This window comes from Rhinichthys klamathensis, unplaced genomic scaffold (assembly GCF_029890125.1).
Source record: "Rhinichthys klamathensis goyatoka isolate OS25496 unplaced genomic scaffold, OSU_Roscu_1.1 h1tg000223l_1, whole genome shotgun sequence".
NCBI classification, from domain to species: domain Eukaryota; kingdom Metazoa; phylum Chordata; class Actinopteri; order Cypriniformes; family Leuciscidae; genus Rhinichthys; species Rhinichthys klamathensis.
The window spans coordinates 1,654,550-1,675,915 of NW_026606747.1; the positions used below are offsets into that span (position 1 = coordinate 1,654,550).

General features: G+C 39.3%; 1 protein-coding gene across 1 annotated transcript; it reads right to left on the bottom strand.

Moving 5' to 3' along the window:
* Positions 1–649: 649 nt before the first annotated feature.
* LOC130097670 (V-set and transmembrane domain-containing protein 5) lies at positions 650–7,447 on the bottom strand. The gene is made up of 4 exons (XM_056264615.1): positions 7,140–7,447; positions 4,481–4,807; positions 3,916–4,059; positions 650–749 (listed from the first exon to the last, which is right to left on the bottom strand). Exons 1-4 carry the CDS (start codon positions 7,210–7,212, stop codon positions 718–720), a joined length of 576 nt encoding a protein of 191 aa, XP_056120590.1. The 5' UTR covers positions 7,213–7,447; the 3' UTR covers positions 650–717.
* Positions 7,448–21,366: the final 13,919 nt, after the last annotated feature.

The window sequence follows — 21,366 nt, forward strand, 5'->3', positions numbered from 1 at the left end:
TCCTTTTTTTTCAGTTTTCATGTGTCTTCACTGAGGAGAAACTTGGGTCTTGCCCAGATCGGTGAAGTGTTGCAGTGACGTTTGTCCTTCTGTGAGTCATATAAGATCATGGAGCTCCACCAGACTGAACACCAGCTTCTTGGTCCCCGCTCTAACCAAGGAAGATTTCCTTTCTTCCCCTGATCCGTCTCAACACAACCCTGTCTCTGAGCTCTATAGGCAGGTATTTGGACCTCACTACTTGGTTTTTGCTCTGATATGCATTTTCAGCTGTTAGACCTTTTATTGAGAGGTGTGTGCTTTTCCAAATCATACCCATTCAATTGAGTTTACACGTGTTAACTCCACTCGAAGTGTAGTAACATCTACAAGCGAAATTGGAAAGCTCCTGAGCTAAGTTTCAAGTGTCCCAGAAAAGGGTATGAATACTTATGCACGTATGCGCATTTATCCAAAGCGATTTCAGTTTTTTATTTCAAATATAAAATTCGCAAAGTTGTCACACATCTGTTCTTTTGCTTTGTCATTATGGTGTATGGGGTGTATAGATTGATGTGAAAATTGTAACATAAGAGATTTTTAACTTTGGAGATCTGCCACACTGACTGAACAATCATCTGGGACTTTAGAGGGGAACTCTGCTTGTAGCGGATGTGAAGTTCTTCACTCGGCTCGTCCTCTTCATCTCACACACGTTAATGAGCGAGTGTGTTTCCGTCACAGTGGCTGTAGTTCGGTCTCCGTGTGCTCTGTGTGCACAACACAAATACAGAGGCTCATTTCAGATGCATTCATTATTACATCTTACAGAAAATATGTAAACCGCAAAATTGGTTGCTAAACAGTCTTTCTAATAGAAACAAATTATCTGATCATTTTAGGGCTGCAACAACTAATCGATAAAATCGATAATAATCGATTATGAAAATCGTTGTCAACGAATGTCATTATCGATTAGTTGGTCTGCTTACGTCACGGAGAGGGTTTACTGGTGATTGGTTGAAACAGGCCAATCAGGATGCTCTCTGTCTTACACGCGCTTCATGAGGCACATACGCACACACGCAAGGCCTCTCTCCCTCCGCCGCTCTGCCGCACGCGCGCGCTACACGGTTTGGAGCACAGTCTCTTCTGTCTCGCATGTGCGCTCAAATCCCGGGAGTTTGAATTAATTTGCGGGCATCAGGGAGCCGCATAAGCCGCTATCAATATGCGGGTGACTCCCAGAACTTCCGGGAGACTTGGGATGTCTGTATTTTGTCTCGAGCATCAGGTTGCGCAATCAGTTCGCTCGCAACATAAGTGATGGATTAAAATAGCGCTACCGCAGAAATAGGTTAAATTAAAACGGTCTTTACAAAGCGAAGCACTAAATATAAAGGCAGTTAATAACAGCAGCAGTAAAAGATTGTTTTAGTCACTGTACTCAGTGGTTTTCAGCGAATGCTTGTGCACTAATGCATCATTTTTCCTGTCCTTTTAATCAAGCCTGTTAACTTGCTGCGTACCTCCACTCTGCTCTCTATTTATAGCATTTGTCTATTAAGTTTTAATGGGCTCTATGCACGGCGGTATTTCCGGTGAAGGTCTAAGGATGCTGGATTACTTCCGCCGATCGTAGAGTCCAATGCTATACCGAGAATTTATATTGGTTTTTATACTCTATTGCTATACTAAAGAAACGTTAGTCACAAAAACAGACAAAACAGACACCCCTCATTTTGTTTATGCTTCTGTGTTTATTATATTAAATAAACATAACTATATATAAAATTACATCTAAACGTATTAAAGTTTCGTTTCAAAGACGAGAGGACAGTAAATTTTGAAGACTCTGCCATAATCCCGTTTTCCTCGGTTTTCCTCCGCTTTAAATCTCCCCAACCGGAAACGCACGAGCATCCTTGCGTCAAACGCGGAAGTTATGCGTGCATATAGCCCATTGTTTTTCAAACGCGATCTACTGCAGCTCTACGTTCACACGCTTGTTTTCAGACTTTCTATATTTATTTTATCAATGTATCCTTATAATTCAATTAATTTTAAATAAAAATTAAATTAATTATATATTTTAGATGTTTTTAGTTTATATCTTCACATCTGAAAAACATATCTGTGTAAATTTGTTTTAACAAAAATTGTGTTAAAACAATATGTTGGATATAAATGTTTTTTCTTTACATTAATCATGGTTGTCAACTTGCCATCAGCAATTATCATTAAAAACAATGCAAATATTGATATTACTAAAACTCAATGTGTGGCTTTTGCACTTTTAAAAGTACACTTTTACACATAAATATCCTAATTTAGGGTTTTAGGTAACACTTTATTTTACGGTGTCCTTGTTACATATGTTACATGTACTTACTGTAGTAATAACAGTAAATTATGCATAATTACATGCAACTAACCCTCAACCAAATCCTAATCATACCCTATTCCTATAGTAAGTACATGTAGTTCCTTAATATTACTCTGTTCTTAAATATATGATTACACTGTAACAAGGACACCTTCAAATAAAGTGTAACCGGGTTTTATTTAGTCAAAAAAAAAAATCTAATAGAAATTTTTTATCCGATTAATCGAAAAAATAATCGTCTGATTAATCGATTATCAAAATAATCGTTAGTTGCAGCCCTAGATCATTTTCTCTTCCGTCCTGTCAGTGTGTGTGTGATATAATCCAATGCCCCAGACATGAATGAAATCTAATACATTTATGCACTTATTAGCATGTAACTATTGGTACTATTAGTTCCTTTTTCACTTCAAGGTTCCCCATTGTCCACATTAATATTTGAAGCCCCCGCCTCACTACCCAATAAAATTGTGTAGAGCTTGGCATAAATGGAAAGATGTTAACTCATTATAGTAATAATAAGAAATATTTAGACTTTTAGTTTGTCTTCGTTTAAATAATTTGAAGTCGCCTTGTGATGAGAACCACTGCTCCGCGATCTCTTCTACCTATCAGATCTGCGAATCGCTTCATTATCCGTCTACCCAGCAAACACACAACATTCCCTGGATGTACATCATTTTCTGCAGAGGGAATTTAGTGAAAGTCGTCAGCGCACTGATCAGGGAGGCGGCCATTTTAGGGGCCGTCTCAATCGCAAAATCCTTTCAGTGCACTGAAATGTTTGCTCCCTCAAAAGTCCCACAATGCACTGTGAAAACCAAGGAGCATCTATGCTCACTATGTCCCCAAACATAAATCACGTGAGCCAACTAAATTCACATGATGCACAGCATCAACTATTTTGCATATAACTATAAAAACGGTAAAATATTAATCTTCGGATCGGTCTCTTTTTTATTGTTTTTAGGGCATACTGAATCAAATGACACACTTTAAGGCCATATTGGGTGTAGGCCATTTATAAATTTGTCATAAAATGCATTATTTTACAAATGTTTTGAAAATGTTTCAAAAATGCTGGTATTATACTCATGCTTATTATTTAACTTATATTCATTTTGAGATTCCATGTTTGCCATGCGCCGCCATTTTCAGTTTCATTGCCAAGCTACTTTTTCAAACTTCAGCATTCATCTGATCTTTGAAAAATTGAGCTAATTTCAGTTCTTTGATAAATATATAGCAAAAGGAAGCAGAACTCAGTAAGCGTGTACATGACTGAAGTGATTTACAGCTTCACTGATTAAAAATGGAGGGTTTTTTGCTGTAAAAACCTTTCATAAAATGGCTAAAGACTATATTACAATGGAAGAAAACAATGTTTGCATGAGACATAACCTTCTGTGTTCTGGTATCAAATGCATCACACATTGATTAAGACATTTACACATTTTTGTGTCTGACATTTCCTTATTTATAAGCCACTTAAAATAAAGGATTCTGCTACATAGTGTTAAAGGTAAATTACAGTAAATGTAGCTTGTCACCTGGTAAGCATCTGCTCTGTATCCAGGCTTTTATGAAGCGGTGGAGTTTATTCCAGAGCCACATACACAGCATCAGGAAAGCAGCCAGGGTCGCCAGCACAATGACGAAAACCACCAAGAACTGCATGTCCTCGTGCAGAACCTCTGAAACACGTAGCATTTGTTCAATGCAAAAAAAGGAAAGTTATATTAAACCGTTGTGCCAGCTGACATTTGTGATTTATATCAAAAACTCTCTGAAATATGTGCAAGCTGATATACCCGACTGCATTGCAGAATTACTAACATGGCAGACTACATCTGTGACTGTGACATTTAACCAGTGTTTCGGGTAACAAGTTATGTGCGTTACATATTCAAATGACTTTTTGAAAGTAACCAGTAATGTTTTTTTTATATATTATTTTTTTTTTACATGTTTTCACATTGCTTTTCTAACGATTTAATTGATTCACTGGTAAAAACGATTGAGGACGGTTCATTTCAACTGGATAATCAGCATCTGATGCCAGACCACAGCATAAGCTGGTGCAACTGAAGGACTAATAACTTTAAAGCTACTCACCAGTTACACTCAATACCAGACCCATGTCTTGGCTGTTACCAGACGTTTCTGTCACGGTGATGATGTAGTAGCCGGAGTCTTGGAGACGTAAGTTGGATAAGGTCAGAGAACCGTTGGGATGCGTTTGCACTCTTCCCTCGTACATTTGCGTGACATTGGCAGAGCCGCCGAGGATCCAAGCTGCGATCCTTTGCCGTCGGCTTACAGAACTGAACACCCATCTGACTGCCGGAGTCCCGATGCACGTGATGTCCACGGAGAACAGTGCACTTCCCTGAACTGGAGCCGCGACGGCGTTCCCCGACGCCTGAATGGTGATCGCCTGAGCTTCAGAGAGAGGAGAAGTGCGGGTGATTTTTCTTGGGGATGTTAAAATACTTTCTTGTATCCCAGTTTACCTGTCAGTCCGTTTACATGCACACGGCCCACATCCGGCACACACCCGGGCCGGATCTGGGCCGACACTATGTTGCTGTCTGGTAATCTGAGATGCAAAAGCAGCCATAAGAGATGATGTCTTGTTTTCTAGAGGAATAAATCTAAATTAAGTGACTTCTTGCTTAAAACAAGCAAAATTATCTACCAATGGGGTAAGAAAAATGATCTTGTTTCTGTTTGAATTAAGATTATTTTTCTTTCCCCAATGGCAGATCATTTGCAAGTCACTTAATTTTGATTTATTTTCATAGAAAACAAGACATAATATCTTATGGCCTTTTACTACTTTAGTAAATGCATCTTGATTTAAGAATTTATAGATATTTGGACTGGAAACAAGACAAAAATACGAAGTAAGAAAAGCATTTTTTGCAGCGTTGAGTACCAACTCCGTGTATCTGTATTGCTCTGTTAGTCTGATGAGACTGCATAAATTGCGTCAAATTTTTTCTGACCTGAAAGACGTTCATAAAAAAAAAAGGTCATTTATTTGATATTTATTATTTGGCACACATAAGGCCCTCGCGGTCTTCCTCTTCAATCTTCCTCCAAGTCCACACTTTATTGGCTTGAAGTGAACGTCTGCTGCGGAGCATCTAGCATCGAGGATGTACAGAACCGTAAAAGATGAAACCTAAAATGACAAATGTGACCCGCTATACAGTCCCGCATATAACAGCTATTATAAGACGGTGAGTGTACATGCTGTGTGCCATTTGGGATAGGCCCAATAACTGCAAATATGTTAATAAAACAACATCGACGTCTAAATGAATTCACCCTTAAAATGAAAATTCTGTCATTATTTACTTACCCTGAATGCTAAAATTTAACATTTTGAATAATAAGTCCGCAGAGTCTGACTTGTGATGCAGGAATCATAAATCTCCTCAGGTTCATTCATTTAGTCCAGAAGAGAACTGGCCCACCGCAAATGTTCTCCATTTCTGTCACAGACGGAGTTTGGGTTCCTTGCCACTGTCACCTTTGGCTTACTTTAGTTGGGGACATTAATATTCAGATATATTATTGATTTGACTACACTGACACGCAATCGGATGACAACAAATTATGACCTGACTCGAGCTGAATAAAGACACTATTGTCTTCCTCAGAGATGCTTTACATCAGAATCTCAATCACTCTCATATTTGATGAAGTTTGCATAATTCATTCTGGTATTTCCCTTTTTATTACTGTGAAGGTGTATTGTATAAATCTGCTTAGTATAAAGCGCTATAGAAATAAAGGTGCCTTGACTTATAACACTTGCCAAAATATCCCCAAACAACAGTATGTCTATATAACACAGTGGCTGTAGATGGATTTAGCTTCTCGGTGGGATTCCTTAGGGCAAAAACCACTCCACTCATGTGCCTGTCCTTTCTCAGTGAGTTAATAATCACCCCCCTTCAAACCAAAGCGAGTTGGTGGAGTTCACTGCCAATGATATGATAGAAGAAGCTGCTGTATTCTTTCTCTTATCACTGATAAAATGACCCGCTTTAAAACATTACGGTCCAATCCAAACTTAGCAACTTATTTTACTGCGTCTACACTGTCCATTCCTGCTCCTACACATTTCCAAATGAAACTATGCCCTGAAACAGTGTCTTCAAGTAAATTAGCCGTGAAGTAAAGAATCTGAAGTGAAGAATGGGGTTGTAAACAGGATTGGCTAGCCTGACTCATTCACTCGACACCAGAATCCTGTCCTTCGGTATTCAGCTCAACTGCAAGTTTCATACGTGGCAGGTGTTTGTTTAGCAATCTTCAGCTGAAAAGCAACATCTAGACTTGTTATACAGTGTGAATTACATGAAAATGCTAAATATTACATCGCCAGTTTTAGAGAGGATTGTTACATGTTATTAGCGATTGTGCAGGATTGTAGATAAACTCTGTGTTTAATGTTAGAAGGTTTTGTTTGAACAAATGCATAGCAAAAATACCTGAACGGTTCAAACAAAAGCAATGTAATCATACTATTATAAATCTTAACATGCATTCACCTCTTCTGGAATCATAAAACATAGGCCTACATCTATCCATAAATGTTTATCTAGATGAGGACATAATATAGACATCTATTATTTTCTATATTATGTGCATTATAATGATTACACACTAATTAAACCCTAACCCTAAACAATATATACTTTTGTCCCCAAAGCATATCTATAACTAATACAAACACATAAGTAGACACACATATACTTACTGTAATGGCAGAGAGAGAAGATAAGATATAGTATGCGTGCGTTCTGAGACAAACATATCCATGCAGGCCTCATTAGACTGATTCCTCCATAGATTTAAATACAAGTTACATGTGATTGTCTTTATAGCTCTGTCATAACTCTAGACTTTCACCCTGTCTTTCTCTGCTATCCTTTCTGTTTGCTGCATGCTTCCTTATGCCAGTCTGTGCGTGTCCATATTTTCTTCTGAGTTGTTGTTTTCTCTTTCCCTTTCTCTTTCGGTATTTGCTCCCTTTTGCTCTTTTTCCTGTCTGTCTGATCTGTTCATTCAACAAGTCTTTATAGCAGGCGATACTGATCAGACCGGTTCAACAGCGTCAGCTAGTGAAAACATGCACACGCCCGCATACACACACACACACACACACACACACTTTGGAATGGAACATCAGCATACTGCTTACTACACAGTATTAAATTGTAGGGTTTTTTTCATAGTGAGCACATTGTTACTGAAATATATCAGAACAGTATTGATGGGTGAAGGTGATTTTAGGTAATTTAACAAATAACAATAAATCTTATGACTGTTCAAAACTTTTATTTATATATAAAAAAAATCCAACAGTGTTCTTTGAAAAAACAGAAAAGTAGACCTCTTCTGCAGGGGTGGCACCACTACTCTAAAAGTGGTGGGGCAAAATTTTATAGTTAAAAATGTAATAAAAATTGAGCTATTAATATTAATTTAAACTAAATATTATGTGCCAGAACAAATGCAAGAAAAACAATTAAAAAAAAGTTTCATCAAAAAAATCTTCATTTTAAGGGTTTGAAACTACACGAGAAAGAGTAATAATGACAGAATTTTAATTTTTTGGTGAACTGATTATAATCAATGGCAACCCTTGTAACTGAAATGGGCCGCACAGAATACTATATTGCCAAATTCAGAGAGTGGGCTGGTCAATGAACAAACATGGCTTTTGGCTGTTCGACTTCTATGTGTGTTTGGACAGCACTGACACAGCCAGCCATGTCAGCGGCTCCATCATAACACCGACCACGAACATCAGAGAGATTTAAATTAAATCGAGTATCCTTGTTATAGACACAAAAGAAGCAGCATCTTTACCTGGGTTTTTATAGACACCAATGAAATCCTCATGAACAACAAAGTCATGTGAAACATGCAGAATAATATATTAATTTAGTTCCTTCATGGACATATCAGTTGTACTGTCAAGTATTAGACTAAACAATCTATTATTCCTAATCTGTGCTGAAAGCGCTCTTGTAACCTCTGAGGCCGTTATATTTAGGAGTTCATTCTGTATCTCATGGAAGCAGTATTTATCTCGCCTTTGCAACCAAGATCCCAATGTTGCACTGTCCCTTGCTCGTAGTTTCAGTAATTTGACAAAAAGGCTGCCTGCATCTGTACTGTGCCTGAATGGAAGACCCTGCTCACCAATAAACTGAATGATTCAAGTCTCTTTCGGTGGGTTATCCAGCTGATGTGGGCGTGGATCGCCTCAGAGCATTTGTGTTTGAATAGAGCGCGCGCTCCGTGGGCGTGGTCAAATTAACTTTAATGACCTGAGACGAGAACGACTTTCATCTCTCTCTTTTCGTACAGATTACATAAAATGAGAAAATTAGTTTTTTATATAAATTACTTCATTTAAAAGAAGATAATTCAGGCTTCATGCCTGTGTGCCTGTATACCTGTTTGACTGAGTATTTGCAGAGTTACAGTTCATTTTTCAGACGCGTTTCAGAATGGACTTCACTGACAGAGAGAACGCAGAACGCGCATCATGTTTTATTTTTCTTTATTAGGCGAAAAGCACAACACTTTGTTTTTATTGTGAGGTTCCACAAAAAAAATACAAACTTAACAGGATCGAATGATGTACAACACTTATTTGTAAGATCAAAATCAACAGAGTAATTTGAGTCTCTTTTGCACTGATAAGGAAAAAAGTGAGCTGGTATCGCCGGCGAGACCGCCGACCCCAGAGGGTTACGAAGGGCAGTTTCTGTACTGTGTTGCAATCTAAAACCTGACTGAAAGTATCAAAAATATTATTTTTGTTTAAAAAAGTAGAGAGTTGCTTAAGTACCACCTTCTCCAGCAATTTAGATAAGAAAGGTACCTTAGAAATCGGTCTGTAATTGCTTAAAGGGGGGGTGAAACACTCAGTTTCAGTCAATCTCATGTTAATCTTGAGTACCTATAGAGTAATATTGCATCCATCATATCTCCAAAAAGTCTTTAGTTTTATTATATTTATAAAAGAAAGATAGGCTGTACCGAGTCTTTCCGTAAAAAGCCGAGCGGGTGGAGGCGTGCCGTGTGGGGGGAGCTAAACACGAGCGCGCAAAGTTTTAGAACATTTGTGTGTCTACTCGTGGTTTATGAAGACATGATTTGGTTTTACAATAAACAAACAGACACCTACAGTTGCCACCTAAACAAATGTATTTAAACAAACACACAACATACATCGCATGCTCCATAGATACATTAACTATTCGTGATCATGTTGTTTAGCCTACTTGCTATGCTTAAGTTACACGCCGATAGACACACAGATATTTGAAGCAGTTCTACTCACCGCCTGCGGTTCCAATGCAAGACCGTTAACCTTTAGTGTTGGGACTGCTCCATCCTTGAGAACTAAACGATTAGCAAATCCGGCTTCGAACTGGGCCTTGTTTATAAAAAAATCATCCTCGAAATGCATGGAACAAACAAGAACACTTGCACAACTGTGTTGATGTTCTGGAAAAACAAACTCCATCCACTGGTCCCTTAACGCTTGATTCTTTGAGAATCTGTGCAGTGTTGTCTTGCCTTGGCAACCAAAAACACACTTCTTTGGTGACATATTGCAGCGCAGCCGATGCACAGCGCTTTCATGGGCATAGGTTACGGCTATCGCTCTACAGCTGCGCTCGCGCCCTTCCGAGAGAAGTGCCCTTAGGACCGTATAAGGAAATTCCGGCGCATCTGACGTCATTGACAAAACTTTCCGAAACTTGTGACAACCAGGAAGGAGTATTTTGAGAACAGAAATACTCAATCAAACGTACAACTTAATTTTTGAAACTTTGTCCATGTTTAGCATGGGAATCCAACTCTTTAACAGTGTAAAAAACTCACTATGCATGAAATAGCATTTCACCCCCTCTTTAACACAGAGGGGTCTAAACTCGTTTTCTTTAAAAGCGGTTGTACAAGTGCGTGTTTGAAATAAGATGGCACTATCCCCTTAGTAAGACTCTGGTTAACTAAAACTGTAATAGTGGGCCCCACCGCATCCAACACCTGAATCAACAAACGAGGCGGTAAAATATCCAGCGAACAAAAAGCTGGCTTCAGGTGTAGGACAATATCCAGCAAATCATCTAAAGAAACCGGCTCAAATGTAGTCAGCACACCCCGAGCACACAAATACAGTGGTGGTTCCAGGCTACCTTGGGCACTGACAGAATTCACAATGCTGGCTCTGATCATTGTGATCTTGTCCATAAAAAACTGAGCGAACTTTCCACAGGCACTCTCCGCATGCTCAAAAACAAAGGGGCTGGCAGGACTCATCACATCACAGAATTAATCACACGGAATAACATTTTTGGGCTATGCTGATTTTTAGAGATCCGAGAAATGTTTCTCCTTAGCCGCTTTTACGAACTGTTGATAAGATAGCATACGCTCTCTTAGAAGCTCGTAAGAGACCTGCAGTTTGTCCTTCAACCATTTCCTCTCTGCCTGCCTCCATAATTGCCTCAACATCGACTCTCATCATTAAGCCAGGGCTGGGATACAGTTTTTGCTTTTACCTGTCTCCAGGGGGCAATACAATCCAGTATATGGTTGCACTCCGTATTAAAATCTAACACACGGTCCTCTACACTCTGGTTTAAATCATTGAGTTCATTTGCTAACTTGTGGGCTTTGTACTGTTCTGAAAACCTAAAAGCTGATGCAGCATTTATTGCCCGGGCACGACGGCCCACTGTCCCTGGTCCCGCAATCCGCCTGGCAATAGTGACATTAAACGAAATAACAAAGTGATCTGACAACCCCAAGTTCTCTATATTCAGATCACCAACCGGGACACCCCAGGACAAAACTAAATCCAGAGTGTGCCCCTGTTTATGTGTTGCACCGGCCACCGATTGCGTAAGGTTAAAGGAATCCAGCAATAACAGGAAATCTTGAACTAAGGGCTTCTCAGGGCAACAGATATGAAAATTAAAATCACCCAATATAACAAGATTGTCATCACAAGTCATCATACAGGATAAGAACTCAGAAAACTCCCTTATAAATTCCTTGTTAAAAATGGGAGATCTATAAATTATTGCAAATGTGACCGGCTTAATCAGGTCGACTTTAAATACTTGTACTTCAAAACTAACATAATTATCAATTGACACCAGCCTACATTTCAGAGAGTTCTTAAAAATTGACGCAATCCCCCCTCCCCGCCCCCCCGTCCTTGGAGAGTTCAGAGCATTATAGTCTCTAGGTGAAGCTTCAGCGAGGGAGCAGCGATTATAATCACTGAGCCATGTTTCAGTCATTAAGAATAAATCCAAGTCACGAGAAGAGATGAGATCGTTAATTCAAAGTGTTTTGTTATAAATAGATCTTAAGTTCAGGAGGGCAATCTTAATGATTGTACCTTGGGCCGGCTCACTTCGACTACAAGGGATAGGTGCATATTCCAGGAACCGGAGATTCACAGGGTTACTCCCTCTCTTCCTGAAACGCCGATGCGAGTCTTTGATCCCCGCTGACCGCACCCAGCGCCGAGGAGAGACCACAACCAGGTAAGAGATCGAGATTTGATTTGAGATCGGTCTATAGTTGCTTAAGATGGTCTTATCCAGATTGCTCTTTTTCAGGAGGGGCTTGACAACTGCAGTTTTCAAGGAGTTTGGAAAACTCCCAGAGAGAAGTGAAGCATTTACTACTTCTAGGAGATCTGCTTCTAAGCTGTTTAACACACTTTTAAAAAAAGATGTGGGAAGTGCGTCAAGGACGCAGGTTGATGTTTTAAATGGGTCATATAATGGTAAATGCACTTTTACAAGTTGATTGTACTGAAATGTGCGTTGGCAGTGCCTGTACACAACCATCACATAATGATAAAAATCCATCCAGTGTTTTTGTTTTAATCTCCTTATATGTTTCCCCCTGCCTCAAATCAAGCCGTTCGACCGTGTGACGTCACACGGTCGGACGCCCCTCCCACGATTGTTGATTGACAGCAGCGTTTCAACAAAGACCCTCCATCGCTCGTTATCGAGCTATCACTCATAGTCCGCGCGGACCGGCGCGGTCATTGTTGATATGCTGGAGCACTGTCTATGAGCAGAATGGCGTCTAAGCGATTGTGGTGTTCTGTTCTTGGGTGCAATAAGGAACACAGCAGTCATTTTAATGTTCCTAAATCCGAACCGCTGAAGACACAGTGGCTGAGTTTGTTTTCGAAGGGAATATTCCCCACGAGCAACGTCAATGCTTTCATGTTTGCGCGAATCATTTCTCAACAGACAGTATAAAGCTGGTTTTGCTAAGAAGCTGCACCTGAATAAAGGATCGGTACCAACTATTCGTGTTCCTGCTGAACCTCCAGAAGAACTGAAGTGAGTGTAACGTTTTATTAATCTTTATATTAATATTTATATTAATCTTTGCAAATCGCTTGCACGCTTCACGATGAATTTACACTCAGGGTACATTACGGCATGTTTTCTATGTACGACGTTCCCAATATAATTCATAATCCCACGTTTATACTGAACAACGCGTTATGGTTATTGTGTTATTGTGTTACAAACGGTGTACGCGCAGAACAGAGGGGCGGGGTGAGCAAAGCTCATTATCATTTAAAGTCATATGCACTGAAACGGCGTGCTGAAAACAGAGCTGTTTTTGACCAGGTAAAATAAGTGTTTTCTTACAATACTAATGAGAATTTTTAATTAAAGTATATTACAAACTTTTAATTTAGACCCTAAAGAATCATATTAGTTTGTACAAAAATGGCATTATATGACCCCTTTAAGGTGCTGTACGGTTTCTTCCAAAATGTTGCCTTCAATTTCTTCGAAAACAGACATAGTAACTACTTTCTCCGGTTGTGGTCTGATCTTTCTGACCCCAGAGCAACTCAAGGATGTGCTGATCACCTTTCTGATATTATTGATTTTCTCAGAAAAGAAAGAAGCAAACTCACTGCACTTCCTGTCTGCGAGCATTTCACTGGGAATCTGGCTTGGAGGGTTTGTCAGTCTCTCTACAGTAGCAAAAAGAGTGCGTGTGTTGTTTAAGTTGCTGTTTATAATATTCGAGAAGAAAGTCTGTCTAGCTTTGCCTAGTTCCACATTGAAAGCATGGATGCTGTCTTTGTAGATGTTATAATGGACTACAAGTTTTGTCTTCCGCCACATGCGCTCTGCTCTTCTGCATTGTCTTTTCATATTTTGCACAGCTGTTGAGTTTCTCCAAGGTGCTTTTTGTCTACCACTCTTCCTGACATTCACAGGAGCAATTTCATCAATTACACTTTTAACTTTTGAGTTAATAGAATCAAGGAGAAAATCAACAGAGTCAGCAGATATGCTTGGTTTTAAAGATATAGCCTTCATAAATAGCACACTAGTGTTCTCATTTAAGCATCTCTTCTTGACAGACACAGATCTAGCTTCAATGGCAGGAGAGATCAATATATCAAAGAAAATACAGAAATGATCAGACAGTGCTACATCCTTAATAACAATCGATGAGATGGTTAAACCCTTACTGATAAGTAAATCTAGAGTGTGTCCACAATTGTGTGTGGGACCATGTACATGCTGAGTCAGATCAAAAGTTTTTAAAACAGTTTTGATTTATTTTGCCATATTGGTTTCTGCATTATCTATGTGAATGTTAAAATCTCCAGCAATGGCAAAACAGTCAAACTCTGAAGAAATTGTTGATAGCAGTTCTGTAAAGTCCTCAGCAAAGGCTGGAGAGTATTTTGGAGGCCTGTAAATAATGATAAGTAAAATACGTGGAGCACCTTTTAACACGATACCCAGATATTCGAAAGACGGGTAATTCCCAAATGATATTTGCTTACATTCATAGACATCTTTAAAAAGAGCAGCTAAACCCCCGCCTCACTCTGCAGACACTCATAAAAGTAAAGTTAGGAGGGGATGTTTCATTGAGGACTGTTGCACTGCAGCTGTCTTCTAGCCAAGTTTCATTTAGAAACATAAAGTCAAGGTTGTATGTGGTTATTAAGTCGTTGACTAGAAGTGATTTATTTTTAAGTGAGCGGATGTTTAAAAGTGCTAACTTAACAGTCTTACTTTTTGTCCCCAGAGCAATCTTAGTTTGGGGTGTAATAGGCACCAGATTAGATGGGTTTGCTGTACGGCTTTTGAAGGCCTTAGACTTTCTATCATGTAATTGAACAGCAATAGAGAAAGATACAGGCACACTGGGTTCCCGCTTGTTTTGTAAACGTAAGAAAGTTACTGTTATCATAGCGGGGACCCGATACATATCACTGAGAGCTGGTATCAGTTGTTTTTGGTTCACCTCGAGCCGATGGAGGAGGGTGTGAGCCCTGGCGCTGTGGCAGAGGCCGAAGAGCTCTCTCAGGAGGAGGGGGAGGGCGAGCTGGGCCCGCAGGGTTTGGTGGTTGTGAGGCCTGCCGTACAAAATGTTTTTGGTTGACATCTGGGGTCTTGCAGCAAAAGAGTGGGATAGTTTGGTTCCAGCATACACCAGTTCTTCCGTTTTCTCTGAGAAGCACAGGAATGGAGATGCTGGAGAGCGGGATAACGTGTCTGGGGAGAGGGGCTGTTGCTCTGGTGTTATCGGAGGCTGTAATATGCTGTCCTGGTTTCCCTCGCTGTTTTCCAGAAAGTCATCCTTGGGAGCTGAATCTTGGAGAAGTTCTAATATGTCACAGTCTGTCTGTGGTGAGCTCTGTGGGCAGGGCTCTGCTGAGATTGTGTCCGTGAGCAGAAGTTGTTGTGGCTGCATGGTGTTATCGTTGTCCTTGTGTGATATGTCAACCGCATGTCAGGTGCTGAAGTGAAGTCCTGTGGTCATTCATACTGGGTCCAGGTGTGTGTGTGCCATTCGGGTTGAGTGGATTGGCACACACTGCAGAAGAATGATTGAGGGAGAAGTAGATATTGTCCTTTAGCACTCTTGAACCAAGTTTGTTTGGGTGGAGCCTATCCTGTTGAAACAGTTGCCTCTGACTCCAGAAAAGATTGAAGTTGTCAATGAAGTTCACTCCTTTTATATTGCAGGTTTTTTCCAGCCATGTGTTAAGCCCAAGCAACCGTGAAAACCTGTTTGTTCCTCTTCCTGGGAATGGTCCACTGATGAATGTCTGAACTTTCAGTCTTTTAAGTGTTTCAAAAAGTTCATTGAAATCCTTCTTAAGGAGTTCTGACTGCTCTTTATGAATATCATTCTTCCCTACATGAATGATGAATCGATTTGCAGTCTTATGTTTCATCAGAATGTTCTGAAGTTCCCTATTTACATCAGAAGTTGTTGCTTGTGGAAGGCAGCACGTAGTTGTATCCCTGCTAATAATGTTTCTGATTATGGAGTCATCTACTATCCGAGTCATGTGCTCGGCTGCGCTCTGAGCTGAGTGCCGCTGTCTGCTCGACCTTGAGCGCCAGTTAGCAGTGTTAGCTACTGGCTGATTCAATTTGTGTTCGATCACATTCAGGGATTCCTCATTAATTAATACTTCAAATCTGTTCTCAAGATGTATAGGCGGTGGTAGGAGACCAGTATTTGCCATCCTTGTCAGAGCCGTGTCTGGGGTAGAGGATGCTACTGCAGCAATATGTGATGCTCTCGACAATCTGTCTCGAGTGCCTTTGGGTCTCACTCCCTGTTTGTGCCATCGATTTGTAAGTCGATCGGCTTGTTTCTCTACACTCAGTATGGCCTGTATTGGAGCACTAGATTCATGGGACTCACCGGCTGTATGCTGAGGGCGTCCATGACGAAGCTCTGTTGTGTGTTCCGTCTGGTTTGGTGGTCCCACAAGTAACTTTGTTTCAAGAACTGCAATCCTTTGTAAAAGTCTCTGGCAGTTAGTGCAGCAAGTAGATTTCAGAAGAGGCATTTTCTCTTATCATTTTGAATGTAGGCAGTTGTGTTTTCCCTTCTCCGGAATGTAAGTTTTCAGTGGGAGGCTGGTCGGAGAAAAGACTTCTGCTTTTTTGTAGTAATCAAGCATTTGAGCACTGTGCTGATTTGCTGAAGTTAAAATTAGGTGATGAAAGGAGATAAAATATAAAAGTGATAGAGTGATAAAAATATAAAAGCGATAGAGCAAAGCGCGGAGCAGTAAGCAAGAGCGTCTGAACAGTAGCTAAGGAGGAAGTGAGTCATGGATTCAGGATTGAAGCAAATTATTTTGTCTTTAATTAATAGGTAATTGAATCGGTGGCTCACCCAATTCATTAAAAACCCTGAAGTAATGAAACACTGTTGGCGAAATTGAGCAAAAAAAAGACAATATAGATTTTTTTTCGCCTAAAATGCAACACTTGTTTATTGAACTGTTGTACAAAATCTATTTCACATTTGCAGTCGTGCAGATATTCTCTAAAAAAGCACTCTTGCTCGTGTGATATTGGTAAACTATATCATATGATACAACTATAAATAAGACAAAGACCCACACAGGGGTATTTTTTGGCTCATATTTAATTTAGTGGCGGTTTGCATTCCTAATAGGCTTTATTCTAATAAGCTAAATCGAGACACCCAATAAGACATTAGGAAAAATGTGCAGGCAATATTGGCAAACTGGGTTCAGTATAATAATAACATTGAGAAATAGGCTAGGCTACATTAAAGGGGATTCACTAATAGCCTAGGGTATACTTTTAAATGCAAAAAAATAACCAAACCTGCAGAATAAGTGAATGAATGAATTACTTGAATAACAATAATGAATAACAAATATAATTAATTTTAATTTATTCTGAAATCCTGAATTTATTTTTAGATTACTCTTTTCCTTTTTAACTTTTATTTAACTTTACCCATAATAGCTAACAATTAAACTTGTTTTTTATGTTATCTGTTGGACATTTCCTGTCTTGTGATCTATACTCATTAATACTCAATATTTTTAATATATTTAACAGATAGATGCTACTACTATAGGAGAGCTTGGTACATTCCCATCTATGGTGACAGGATTGCGGCAAGGGGCTTCTGTTAGGAAAATGGCAAAACAAGTGAATCACATACAAGACAGACTCTGCTTGAAAAGCTAAGACAGAAGATGGGAATAAATAAGAGAACAGAAGCTGATGAAGGCTCTTCTGAGGACTTCGAACCTAAACACAGACGGCATATGAAGAACAAGATGGCTGAGAAAACAACAAGAAAAATGTGGAGATAGGATGGTTTCACGAGGGTACACAAGAAAGGAAGCGCTCCGGTGGAGGAACTAGAACCATCGATATCTCTAAAAATGCAAAGAAATCTGATATTTTAAGTCAAGCAAATTCTTCCCAAGAGGTGTGTCCAAAAAAGGGCCATGGTCATGACGTTTTTGATTTTCAAGAATCAGTGCTTGAAGATGACATTAGTGTGGGGGAACTCTACACCATACTTAAAATGGGAGTGCTAAGATTTTACCTGAGTACAAACAGCATCCCAAACGAGGATGAACTTCATGTGAGTGATACTGAAAAAGAAGACCACAAGAACAATGTGTCACTCCCGTCATTTCTGTTGATTCAATGGACTCTCTAATTCAATGGACTCTCTATCTCAGTCATCTGATGTTATTATAGGCCCATACTCAGGTGAACCTTTGGTATGCCATCTGGATGACACTTTGGTGTATAACCCATGCACTTGCCTAGCACACAAGACTCTGACTTTGTAATCACCAATGTGATATATCCGTCAACAAGTGATGCAGTCAGCATTATTGATTTGAGTTTGGCAGAGGAGGCTTTCAGTTCTATTGCAGATCAAGTGTATGATGCAGCTCATATTAACTCTTCTTCAGAATATGAACTCCTGCATGTAACCATAAATCTCCATAGGATCACTCTTTTGGATGAAATGATTGACCAGTTCAAAGATCCAAGGATCATGACACAAATTGAAGTACAGTATCATAGATGAGAAGGCAGCTGATGAGAATGGTGTGTCCAGAGATGTGTACTCAGGCTTCTGGACAGATTTTTTGGATCGTGCAGCTGAAGGGGAGGATATTAGAGTCCCATCACTCTCTCCAAAATGGCAGGAGGAAGACTGGAAGTCAATTGGAAGAATCTTGGCCAAAGGATATAAAGACCAAGGACATTTTCCAACTTGTCTGGCTCCAGCTTTCACAGTGGCACTCATTTTTGGAGAGCATTCAGTCACAGATGAAATGATGATTGATTCATTTCTCTTATACCTGAGTCAGTCAGAAAGAGATCTGGTCTCCTTTGCCTTAAAAGAAGATCTCCTTGGTGATGACAAAGATGAACTGCTGGATCTTCTGGATCGTTTGGGTGTAGCCACCATGCCAGCACAACAAAACTTAAAAGAACTGATGCTGAAAGCTGGCCACAAACAGATCATCCAACTACCAAAATATGCTTTGGATAACATGTCTGAAGGAGCCAAACAGATTTTCAGAGAAACCTTTAACAATACAGTGGATGTACTACAGATGTATGAAGAGAAACAGCCAACAATAAGAAGGTTTTTAAAGTTGCTGGATGTCTTACCTCAAAATCAAGCTGAGAGCAAGTGTTTGCGTTTTTTACAGCAGTACATCAGAGGATTGGATGGAGTGGGATTGAGGAAGATGCTTAGGTTTTTAACAGGCTCTGATGTTGTCTGTGTTAACTAAATACAAGTGACTTTCACATCTTTTAATGGACTGGCAAGAAGCCAGTTGCTCACAACTGTGGCCCAGTTCTGGAGCTTCCTTGCACCTACAGCTCCTATCCAGAGCTGCGCTCTGAAATGGAAAGTATATTGTCCAGTACACATGCGCTTGTTATGGACATTGTCTGAACCATGACCTACTGTAAATTCTAACTTGACGAAATGGTGTTTATTTGTTATTGATTTTACCCAAAAGAAAAATGTTAGAGTTAATTGTTCTGTTAAGAATTGCTTTAACTCTTTTGTGTTTACTTAATACCATGGTTAGGAGAAGTAATGGACATATTGCTACAAATTAACATTTTTGTAAGTTAACTGCTTAGAAATGTTCAGATTCAGTATATAAACATTGTTTGTGTTTAAAGATACAATGTAATTCAACTGAAACCTTCCTCCACAGTTCATGTTAAGCATTTCAGTGAGGCGATTGGAAATTTTCTAAATGGTCACAATTAAATGTTATGTGACATAAATAAAGAGTAATTCATTCATTTTATGAATTTGCAATTTATTACATTATTTTACATTATTTGTATTTCAGATTTCTCTTTATAGTTTCATTACAACACAAATTGGTTTATGGTTTATTCTATGCATTTAGTATTTTTGCACTAAACAAGGATATTTATATACACACGTTTTACACAAATTATAATGTACATTAAAAGTGGTGGGAGAACCATTCGAGCGACTCATTCTAGACTGTGTTGGTCCCCTACTGAAATCGAAAGTGGGTTATCAGTATATTTTAACGCTAATGTGTCCAGCGACTCGTTTTACAGAGGCAATACCATTGCGCAACATCAAAGCGAAAACCATTGTGAAAGAGTTAATTAAAGGTACAATAGGTAGGAATTTTGTAATAAAATTGTCACAGTTCTGTCACCCTTGTCTGGGTTTCTCTTGGTTTAGTGACAGAGCTGTGACACTCCCGGTTTGTCATGTATTTGTGTTTAGTCTGGTCTGTTGTGAGCACATGGCTTGTCATGTATTTCCTTGTGCCATGTGCTCTCCTGTCAATTGTCTAACCCCGCCCATCTTGTTATCTCGTTATTGTTTAATGTCCCTCACCTGCCTGCCTCGTTACCTTCCTTTGTTTGTTCCCTATTTAGTCTCCCTGTGTTTGCAGTCCTGTGCTGGTTCGTTGTCCAAGTTTTCCATGTTCCTTGTGTTTCTTGATCCTGCCTGTTTGTATTCTCATTTTCCCCCACGAGGGAGTTTTGTTTGTAGTTTGTGTACGTTTGTTTATTTACTTAATAAATCCCATTGTTTCTGCACTTGAGTCCTCGCACCTTTATCTACCCATTCCGTGACAAAAATATCCAAAAATCACTTGCACAGTGTGATATATTTCCTGTAGTTGTGTACTTACAATATCCCAAATGTCTCCAAAGATTTTTTATTTCAGAGAAATTCCAATTTTAAATAAGTGGCCGTCCCGGAAAAAAAATGTCGCCTATCAATGACTTTCCTCGGTTTCCGCTCGTACTGCCATAGCCAGGACGTAACCATGGCGACAGACGTGGACAACTGCGTAGTGCTTAACTTTTAGCTGCACGTTGTTGTTGTTTAGTTCAATCATTATGGACCATGGCAAGCAGACTTTGGGACAAAAAAGGAGAACTAAAACAAGGATCAATATCGGCGTGGCGTTTTTGAGATGCTGAGAGCTCCACGTCCGCGACTAACTTGGAGCAACACCGCTCTTATACTTTATTAGATTGGTGAGCAAATGTACATAAAACACAAGGATGTATCTGTGTTTCCTTGCAAAACATGCAACTGTCAATAATATCACTTATAAATAATGCGAGATACATAGGCCTATATGACATGACAGATCAATCATTATGCATATGTTGATTCACCTCAAAAACTATCAAGTGATCGTTATGCTGATGAAAATTCACAGTTATATTGCTCTTTGTACTTTGGTAATGCTTTTTATCACTTGTGTTTTGACCGAGATTATGGCAGTGCAATTAAATACAATCGGATATGTGTCGTTAAACAATATTTAGCCATTACTTGCAAATGTTCGTTCAAATTTACTTTGGTTTGAACACGTAAAACAACACGGCATTAACGATAAACACGTAAAACTGCGCAGCATTAACTCAACAAATCATTTGACAAATAGCTGTAACAGGATAATATAGCATAACATTTCACATTCCTTGCAGTTAATTCATTATGGTGATGTAAAATATTGCGATCAGACGTACAGGTAACACAAAAACAAATAAATTACCTCATCCGTGATCATGATTCATTAATTCCATAAC